The sequence below is a fragment of the Sinocyclocheilus grahami genome, unplaced genomic scaffold (assembly GCF_001515645.1).
Source record: "Sinocyclocheilus grahami isolate Dianchi unplaced genomic scaffold, SAMN03320097.WGS_v1.1 scaffold972.1, whole genome shotgun sequence".
NCBI classification, from domain to species: Eukaryota; Metazoa; Chordata; class Actinopteri; order Cypriniformes; family Cyprinidae; genus Sinocyclocheilus; species Sinocyclocheilus grahami.
Window position 1 is genome coordinate 301,398 of NW_015506151.1, and position 10,317 is coordinate 311,714.

Genomic DNA, 10,317 nt, shown 5'->3' on the forward strand with positions numbered 1-10,317 from the left:
GAATAATATTGAAAATGCTTGAAAGTCATCCCAAACCTTGATCTGTATTTGCGGATTACTGATTTTTAATACATCTATTTACATCAGTAACATTGCATGTCATATACACGCATTGCCATTTTTGGGCAATATAACATGTATATGCATGTAACATGGCGGTACCATTGGTTACAATGGTGAAATGAGAGGAAGATGTCAAATTTGCATCACTCCCTTAGGCCATTCTAATAGAAACACTCATGCAGAGTGAGCTAGTTCAATGCAATTGAAAGAAAACACAAAGTATAGTGTTAGAAATGTACGTTAATTAAAATAAAAAAAATAAAAAAAAAAAATATATATATATATAAGATTTATTATGTTAATAACCGTGGAAACGCATCATCACAGTCTGTGAAAAGAGTCCATAGTGGTGCATATATGATCTTTCAGTACGATGAGGAGACTGGGGCTAACTGTCAAAAGTCCATTTTAGTACAGGCACAATCACATACCCATAAAATCCTAATTTATTCACTCCCATGTTCTTCTGAACCGTTATGACTTTCTTTGTTCACACAAAGAGGATATGCTAGGGAGATTTTCAGGAGACTTTACACCTGAGGCTGTCGTTCTGTCAAACATCTTCTTTTGTTTTCCACAGAAGAAAGAATGTCATACAGGTTTCAAACAACATGAATAAATGTTCACAGAATTTATGGCTGAACAATCCTTTTAAGATTTGAATATTTCCTGAGAAAAATTAAAAAAAATTTTTAGGCTTTTCAGCTAGAAATAATAATAATAATAATAATATAAATTAAACAGTAAAAAGATAAAATGTCAAACCTAGGTATTAAACCATTGCTTTGGCCACCAAATATTATAATTAATAAGCAAAACATATGATAACTTGCACCAATCTGACATTAATGAAAAGTTTCCTTTTCCTTTGTACACAGTGCCACCTTTCAGTTAAAAGATTTGCATAAGGGTGCATTTACTTTGATGATTTACTTTTAGCAGGCTATACAATCTGAAAAGTTTCTCACCCAAACCGTTTCAAATTAAACGAAATTCTCAGGAGTGTGCCTCACACAGCATGCATGGATTATTAATTTTTTTTTTTAACTCAGACAACACACTAAATTATTGGTGTCACAGGTTGTCAACGATTACAGAGAGATTTGTGGAGCATGACCAGACAGTTCTAGTTTTTCTATGGTAACCACAGCTGAACCCATGCTGCACAGTAGGAGCAAGAAAGGACCATCTAGGAGGCAAAATATGCGCGCGCACGCAGGCGTCTTCTGCCCCACCCGATTGGCTGAGCGTCCTGTCAATCACCACCTCGGTCCCCAGAGAATCCGCCTCAGCAACGCCATCATCTGTTACACTCGGCGACAGGAGCAGCCTGAGCCGTCAGGGCCACTGTTGTTATTTTCATAATTCACCGAGATTTTATTAATAGAAAAAGCTGTCTGCAAATGACCTGTTTTCCGTCTCTTTGCGGTGAAATCCAAAACACTTCAGGCGACCCCTCTCTTGGTAAGCATTTTCTGATGGTCTGCCGTTTTTGATACACTTGGTGCAGTCGATTTGTATCCAATGGATATTGTGGTTAATGGAAGTGATGGGAGATGGAGGCTTTATAATGCTAGTGCCGACGGACTAACCATAACGCTTTCGCTTTATCAGCCGCATGATGTTAGGAATCTTTAACATCGAGAACGAATGTATTTTCTTGTAGGGATGGTGTGATGCTTTTGCTCCTAAGCGCTCGTCTCTGGCAGCAGGATTGATGCGCAGCAGAAAAAGCCTTATGTACACAACTGAGTGGAAGAATAAGGCCTCTGTCACTGGACAGTAGTCATTTATGACAGAATGAAATCATACAATACCCTTCATCAGGGTTTACAAATTCAGCACGCAAGTATTTGTGTGACTTGACGGATTTTATGCTTTATTTTATTTTTAGTATAATCTGTCTATTGATTTTTTGGTTGTTTTATGTCTGAAGCCTATATGCAGTGGCCCTTAGGCACAAAAAGCCTTTTTCCCATCTTATTGCTTTCTTTATGCATCCAGAATGATAAATACAGGGTTAGCACGGTCATGGAAAACCTAGAAAAATCATGGAATTTTTAAATAGTCTGGGAAAGTAATAAAACATCAAAAGTCATGGAAATCTTTCTATGCTTTGAGTCTCAGAAAGTCAAATCCTCCATTTAGGAGCATGCAAATCTTTTTGAGACTCATAAAATTATAGTTTAAATCTCTTAATTTAAAGGATTGGTGCCTGAAAATCTCTCAGCAATCTCAGCAATATTTACGCAGTAGTTATGAACAAAAAGTCTCATTGATGAAAAGGATTGGTTATTTCTGGCTTAATTAAAGGGTCTTATGAAATATTTATGTTATGATGGATATAAAATTATATAACTTTTAATTTTCAAAAGTAAAGATAAAACAATATTTGCTGTAATGTCTGTGGTCGAGACACTTTTTCTTGTACAACAAAAGCATGAATGGCTCTTCTGAATTCTTTGTTTTCTGCATAATATTTAAAGGATGTTGAAGGGTGAAATGTTTAACTTATACAGACATCAGACTTTATGTATACTTCAACACAGTTGCTATAGTTCTCCAGAAGTTCTCCCTTAAAACAATGTCTCTGGCTTTCGTTTTGCCCACCCAGGCGAAGGAGCAAATCGTAGATGTTTTCACATCATCTTTAATTGAATGGAATGCGAATACTCCACTGTGGTAGCCCAGTGCCTGCCTTGGTATGTTTATTAAATATATGTTTTCGTTTACTCTCTGCATGTGTTACATGCCCATTTACAAGATTTGTATAAACAGGCCACTTATATAAACATTTATTAATATTAACATAATGTTATGCAAAACAGAAAAATGGTCACATTAAAGGAATAGTTTGAAAACTGAAAATGTACTCATTACATCACTTGCTCACCAATGGATCCTCTGCAGTGAATGGGTGCCGTCAGAATGAGAGTCCAAACAGCTGATAAAAACATCACAATAATCCACATGCAGTCCACACCACTCCAGTCCATCAATTAATGGCTTGTGAAGGATCATTAAGATGTTTTTAACTTCAAACCGATGTTTCCGGCTAAAATATGAGTCCTCTTATCCATAATATTACTTTCTTCAGTGAAAAAGTCATCTTGTCTGAATTAGGAGAGAAATATACAGATCAAGCACTGTTTACCAGTGCAAACAGTCCACAACAGAGGATGAACTTTTTAACTGGAGGAAATGCTGTGGATTATGTACTGGTATTTTCAGCAAAAAAAAAAAAAAAAGGTTTATATTTAATGTTTAAAGTTGATGGTGAAGCTTTTCGCTTCTCAAGACATTAATTGATGGACTGGAGTCGTGTGGATTGCTTGTGGATTATTGTGATGTTTTTATCAGCTGTTTGGACTCTCATTCTGACGGCACCCATTCACTGCTGAGGATCCATTGGTGAGCAAGTGGTGAAATGCTAAATTTCTCCAAATGTGTTCCGATGCAGAAACAAACTCATCTAAATCTTGGATGGCCTGAATATATTTATAATATATGGTGAATATATTTTCAACAAATTTTCATTTTTGGGTGAACTATTCCTTTAACTAATTCAATTATCCAAATCATGATATTTGCAAATAAGATTAAATAAATCACATATTTAGTGACACATCCATTTGTTTTCACTGTAATTACAGACTGTGTGCTTAAAACCAAATGTCTTTCTGAATCACTTGTTGAATTAATTATTGATTTATGTCTGTTTCAAGTAATAACTTAGGGATATTTGTTTACTTCCAGTCAGTTGTTCTGAATATGAATCTTAACCTCCTCTTTAATATGTCTTAATTTGATTAGATTCAAACCAATAAAATGTCAAAGCAGAAATAAATATATATCAAGTCATTTTGTATGAATGTTCATTTATGCCTTTCTTCACCACAAAGAATATAGATAATGGGCTGTGTGCAATGCAAGGACAAAGAGGCAACCAAACTCACAGACGACAGAGAAACTAGTGTCTCACAGCATGCAGGATATCGATATGGGGCTGATCCGACACCTCAGCACTACCCCAGCTTTGGAGTCACCACTATACCCAACTACAATAACTTCCATGCGCCTGTCAGTCAAGGAGTGACTGTGTTTGGGGGAGTGAACTCTTCTTCACAATCTGGAACGCTACGATCCCGGGGTGGAACAGGTAGAACAAATGAGAGGATTTTGCTCTTGTTGGATCTGTTCACATCATTCCAAATTAAAAAAAAGAAGTTTTTTTCCTTGTTAAATCTCTGAAAAAACTTTCCCTTTTGGCTGACATCACCAAGGCCTCATTTTTTCAGCCCCTTCCCTACTGGCTTCATTCTGGTATCGTGATCTGATGGATAAAATCAAGTCCTGGCCTACATTTCTCTCATTGAATATCCTGTTTTATTTGAAAATATTTAATGAAAGTCAAATGAGTTGTGAATATCATTTAATGTTGACCATTTAAAATAACTTTTGTCTCAATCTTTTAAAAAATATCCCAACAATTTCCACTTTGGATCACATTGTACATTGCACATTGTTGAAACATCGTAATATTTCTATAAACTGCATTGTTTTAGTAAGCTGATGTTATTTGTCATTTTCTTTTGCAGGAGTAACACTCTTTGTAGCACTTTATGATTATGAGGCAAGGTCAGAGGATGACCTCAGCTTCAGGAAAGGGGAAAAGTTCCAGATTCTAAATAGCACGTGAGTTCACAGAACATATTGCTTTTCAGTAGGATGCTGTCTGAAACATTAACTAATGCTTTTAATGTACTCTACTGTTCTAAGGTTTGGGGTCAGTAAGATTGTTTATTGTTTTCCAAGGAAGTCTCTTATGCTCACCAAGGCTGCATTTATTTGATCAATAATAATATCTGTAATATTGTGATTTTTTTTAACAATTTCAAGTAACAATTTAAAGTCTTCTACTTTAATATATTGTAACATGTAATTAATTCCTGTGATGCTACTTATTCCAGTGACGGCAAAGCTGCCATTCAGTGTCACATGATTATTTCAAAATCATTCTAATATGCTGATTTGGTGCTCAAGAAACATTGAATCAACATGTTGAAAACAGTTGTGCTGCTTAATCTTTTGTGGAACCCGTGATACATTTTTCCAGGATTCTTTCATGAATAAGTTTAAAATAGCAGCATTTGAAATAGGAATCTTTTGTAACATTATAAATGTCGTTACTGTCATTTTTGATCAATTTAATGCATCATCGCCAGACAAAAGTACTAATTTCTTTCCAAAAAACAAACAAAAACGTGCTGACTTAAAACATTAACATGTTCATCTTGGAATTTTTAACTGACATTTGAGAGTTCAAATGAGAGATTTTCTGTTCTCTCATGTTTATTCTAGGAGCCTATTCATTGTCCATACAGGACTGGGATGAAACTAAAGGTGACCACGTGAAGCACTACAAGATCCGCAAATTGGACAATGGAGGATATTACATCACCACTAGAGCTCAATTTGAAACACTGCAGCAGCTTGTGCACCATTATTCTGGTAAATCTGCATCGAATGCATAATGCTAAAATTTCTCAATCTTAAATGATAAACAAACAGTATAATCTATTCAAATTTCTGCATTCAGCCCGGGCTGCAGGACTTTGTTGCCGTTTAATAGTCCCGTGCCATAAAGGCATGCCCCGCCTTGCTGACCTGTCTGTCAAAACCAAAGATGTATGGGAGATCCCACGGGAATCACTTCAGCTCCTCAAACGATTGGGGAATGGACAGTTCGGAGAGGTCTGGATGGGTAAGAGATTAGTTTAACCACATACCCAATAAAAGAGTTTGATATTCATACATTACTTATAATTCCAGGGGTATAAATCTTGCCCTGTCAGTGAGGCGGAGAACATTTCCTCTTGTCAAAAGAAAGCCAGCTGTCATGGAAGGTTTTATGTGTGGTTCCTTTCAAGGGCTGTGTGACTCACTATGATATCTCGTCTCTGAATGGCAGGCACTTGGAATGGCAATACTAAAGTGGCAGTGAAGACCTTGAAACCAGGCACAATGTCCCCAGAGTCGTTCCTGGAGGAGGCTCAGATAATGAAGAAACTGAGGCATGACAAGCTAGTGCAGCTTTATGCGGTCGTCTCTGAAGAACCCATCTATATTGTGACAGAATATATGAGCAAAGGTAAGAACAGATTTTGCAAACAGAAGTGGTAAATAAATGCTGCTCTTTTGAACTTTCTGTTCATCAATGAATTTTGAAAAAATGTGTCACGGTTTCCATAAAAATATTAAGCAGCACAACTGTTTTCAAAGAAATCACAAAGAAATCACACAGGTTTGTTCACATGTAACTGATTGTCTTTCAGGAAGCCTGCTGGATTTCTTGAAGGATGGTGAAGGACGTGGCCTTAAATTGCCAAATTTAGTGGACATGGCCGCTCAGGTTAGTTAAAATGTTTTGATACCAATAATAGATTAAGGTATCTGGTTTCAGTAAGCACTTACTTTGACCACGGGACATTTAAATATTTCATTGCTCGCGCACTTATCTTTTAGGTCGCTGCAGGCATGGCTTACATTGAAAGGATGAACTACATCCACAGAGATCTGCGGTCTGCCAATATACTTGTTGGTGACAGCTTAGTGTGCAAGATTGCAGATTTTGGACTGGCCAGACTAATAGAGGACAATGAATACACAGCACGGCAAGGTGAGAGTTACACTCCCAAATCATCTTCATAGGTTCAGTCAACCCTCTATTGCACAGTGTTGCTATATGGAAACAGCATTTTTCTTCACTTTACACATTACACTGACAATTCAGAAAAAAGTAAATTGCATTATTGGAGTTTAAAGATCAGAGTTTATAATAACCAATAATATGTTGTTTTTAAGTGAAATGATTTAAGTACTGCTCAAATTTCTGTAAATTTCCTTCTATGTCTGGATAGTTTGCTGGATTATTTATTATTAAAATGTATTATTAAGATCACAGTCTAATGTAGTTCTACAGTAAATTAGAGAAAATACTAATGTTACCATATTGCAAGGGTTTACCACATTTGAATTGCAATAATGCATTTGTTCACTGGGCATTTCCTTGTTTTAATAAATATTGGAATCACATGTATTACTGTGTTTATATTTATTTATTGTAAGTGTTTATCATAGACTGTATAAAAACATGGACATAGTGTCCGTGACGTCACCCGTAGTTTTCTGAAGAGCGTTTTTGAAGCCTAAAGTGGGTGGAGCCAGCCATCGCCATCTTGGCAGCGCGTCACCGTGCCTCACTCCCTGATAATCGAAAATGGGCAAAGAGGCGGGAGCTGGTTGCTGAAACCACGCCCACCTAGCTTGACGGTGGTAACAGCAGTGGCAATCCACCTGTCACTCAAGTGGCCACGCCCTTAATTATGCGGAACTTTAAGGCTTAATATAATTTAAACGGATGAGTTCTAAAAAATTCAACCCCCTTACAGTTGTCATGAAGGGCAAAATTAGCTATATAGACCAAAACCACTTTTTGTACCAGGCTGTAAACATATTTATTTCTACTGTAAAGTTGGGCATTTTAACATGGGGAGTCTATGGGACTGACTCCCTTTTGGAGCCAGCCTCTAGCGGCCAGTCGATGAATTGCAGTTTTAGTCACTTCCATGTTGGTTTCACGAGAGAGACCGGAAGGTTGCCGCTTGGTGTTTATAGTACAATGTTCAGTTGCATATGGAAACATTTCGACATGGCAACTTCTCAAATGGGGATGACATGGCTATACAGGTCATATAACTGTTTTATCTACTAATGTTTGTTTCCTTATGCACATATTCAACAGAGTTAAATCTGTCATTTCTCTGGGAACGTTGCCCAATTCACAAGTAGGCCACATTTCAAGATCAGATCCATAAATCCAGTGTTCCGTTGTAGGTGCCAAGTTCCCAATCAAGTGGACGGCTCCAGAGGCAGCACTCTACGGAAGGTTTACCATCAAGTCAGACGTGTGGTCATTTGGAATACTACTCACAGAGCTGGTCACCAAAGGACGCGTACCCTATCCAGGTGAGATCTGATGGTGGAAGGTACATTTTGAGACCATTAATGCTGGCAGCAACTGACTAAAATTTAATCAGTTAAAATGACTAAAATTTAGTTAACATTTTTCAAAGACAGTTTGCTATTTGATGCAAGATTCATTCTTAAAGGGATAATTTACTCAAAAATCTGAATTCTGTCATTGTTTACTCACCCACATGTCATTCCAAACCTGTATGAACAAAAATGTTTTTTGTCCTTACTGTGAAAGTCAGTGGGGTCCAGTGCTGTTTTGGACTCCATAGACTTACATTGTATGGACAAAAGCAGAAACATTCAAAATATCTCCTTTGGTGTTCAGCAGAAGAAAGAAAATTTTACAGGTTTGGAACCTTTTTTGGGGTAAATTGTGCCTTTACAGGGATAGTTCACCACTTACTCTCTCATGTTGTTCCAAATCTATAAGACTTTGGTTAATCTTCGAAACACAAATTAAGATATTTTTAATGAAACCTGAGAGGTTTCTGTACCCCATTCAAAGTCCAGGCAAACAAAACTTAGCAGATCCAAAAAGGTCATAAAGATGTTGTAAAATGAATTCATGTAAAATTGAGACATTTAGTCTTGTGAAGAGATATCTCATTATATGATGATCATCGCTTTATATGAGGCTTTTATATGATTAACATCATTTTATGTGAGGCTTTTATTTCTATTTAAACAATGATTGGCACACACATCACATATGGTAAACACAAAAGCTCAAATATGTGTATGTGATGCACGAGAACCAATAAAGTTTGTTGTAGCGTGTAACATATGCATTACCAAATATGATAAGCTCTGTGTATGTCTGTTTATATGTGAATAAAAGCCTAAATGAAATCTGTTCATCATATAAAGTGGTCGTATCTCATCACAAGACTTTACTTAAACCACTCAATTCATATGGATTCATTTTACGACGCCTTAATGACCATTTTGGATCTGCTATGTTTATACTAAATGCATAAATGTAACGTAAATGTTCTAAGTATTGGTTACCTGGGGCCTCATGAAACACCAGGGTGGGAAAGGCCTCATGAAACTTTCCGTAGGTTTCATCCTAAAAGTGTACGTACGCACAAAAGCTAGATTTGGCGTACAAACAAAAGTTCTCAGATTTATAAAACCATGCGTACGCCAGAACCTGCGCAAAAATCTTTTTATAAATCCCTGTCAGCGGAAGATTGTGCGTACATGCATCTCCTCCCCAAAATCACCATACAGGTGCATCTCACTAAATTAGAATGTTGTGGAAAAGTTCATTTATTTCAGTAATTCAGCTCAAATTGTGAAACTCGTGTATTTCGGCTCTGAACCTCGTGTGTAATCAGTCAAATAGATGGGCGAGACGTCACGGGCAGGTGACGTAATGACCAGGAAGCTATAAAAGCACGTGCGGTGAAACCAGCTTCAGCTTCTAGGAGTGAAGCAAGCGCTGGCAGAGATGCCGAAAGTATGGCCCCGAGACACAGCATCTCATTCCCTCGAGGAACCATGGTTACATACGTAACCTGAGACGTTCCTCTTCAGGAACTCGAGCTGCGTCGGAGGACGCTCCGGGAACGAGAATGCCCACGCCGCCAGACTTTCAAATCTTCGCCTAGTGTGGAAGTGTGCACAGCTAGGGCGCGAGAACAGAAGAGCCAGGAGTGGCTTACATATCTAGGCCATAGAACCTGACAAAGGTTAGGGGCGTGGACCATCCCACAGCATCGCAGATGTCCTGCATCGAGACTCCTGCTAAGAAGCCCTTGGAGGCCGCCACACTCCTTGTAGAATGAGCCTTGACCCCAAGAGGCGAAGGGAGATCAGAGGACTCATAGGCAATAGAAATGGCATCTACTATCCACTGACTGAGGGTCTGTTTTGTAGCTGGAAGACCTCTCTTAGGGGGACCATAGCATACGAGCGGTTGGTCTGCCCTTCTCCACAGGGCAGCTCTGTGGACGTATGCGTCTAGTGCTCGCACTGGACACATACAGTTACGCTTCTGCTGGTCTGGATCCCCGAAGGGATGAGGACTGAGGGCCTGGAGCACGACAGGCCGTGGTGTAGAGGAGGGGACCTTAGGAACATACCCCGCACGCTTTGGCCAGACTGGGCGCAAAGTCAAGATAAGAAGGAGCCACTGAAAGGGCCTGCAGATCCCCAACTCTCTTGAGAGAAGATATCGCCAGAAGGAAGGTAGTCTTGATAGTAAGGTGGCGA

General features: G+C 38.3%; 1 protein-coding gene across 1 annotated transcript in view; it reads left to right on the forward strand.

The window, feature by feature from the left end:
* Nucleotides 1–1,376: 1,376 nt before the first annotated feature.
* Nucleotides 1,377–10,317, forward strand: part of LOC107564973 (tyrosine-protein kinase fyna-like) — a 23,421-nt gene continuing 14,480 nt past the window's right edge. The window contains exons 1-11 of the mRNA XM_016250162.1: nt 1,377–1,527; nt 2,678–2,765; nt 3,966–4,222; nt 4,662–4,758; nt 4,843–4,853; nt 5,425–5,574; nt 5,663–5,827; nt 6,035–6,214; nt 6,399–6,475; nt 6,589–6,742; nt 7,960–8,091. Coding sequence (XP_016105648.1) covers nt 3,976–4,222; nt 4,662–4,758; nt 4,843–4,853; nt 5,425–5,574; nt 5,663–5,827; nt 6,035–6,214; nt 6,399–6,475; nt 6,589–6,742; nt 7,960–8,091 — 1,213 coding nt within the window. The 5' untranslated portion in view covers nt 1,377–1,527; nt 2,678–2,765; nt 3,966–3,975. The remainder of the gene's footprint in view (nt 1,528–2,677; nt 2,766–3,965; nt 4,223–4,661; nt 4,759–4,842; nt 4,854–5,424; nt 5,575–5,662; nt 5,828–6,034; nt 6,215–6,398; nt 6,476–6,588; nt 6,743–7,959; nt 8,092–10,317) is intronic.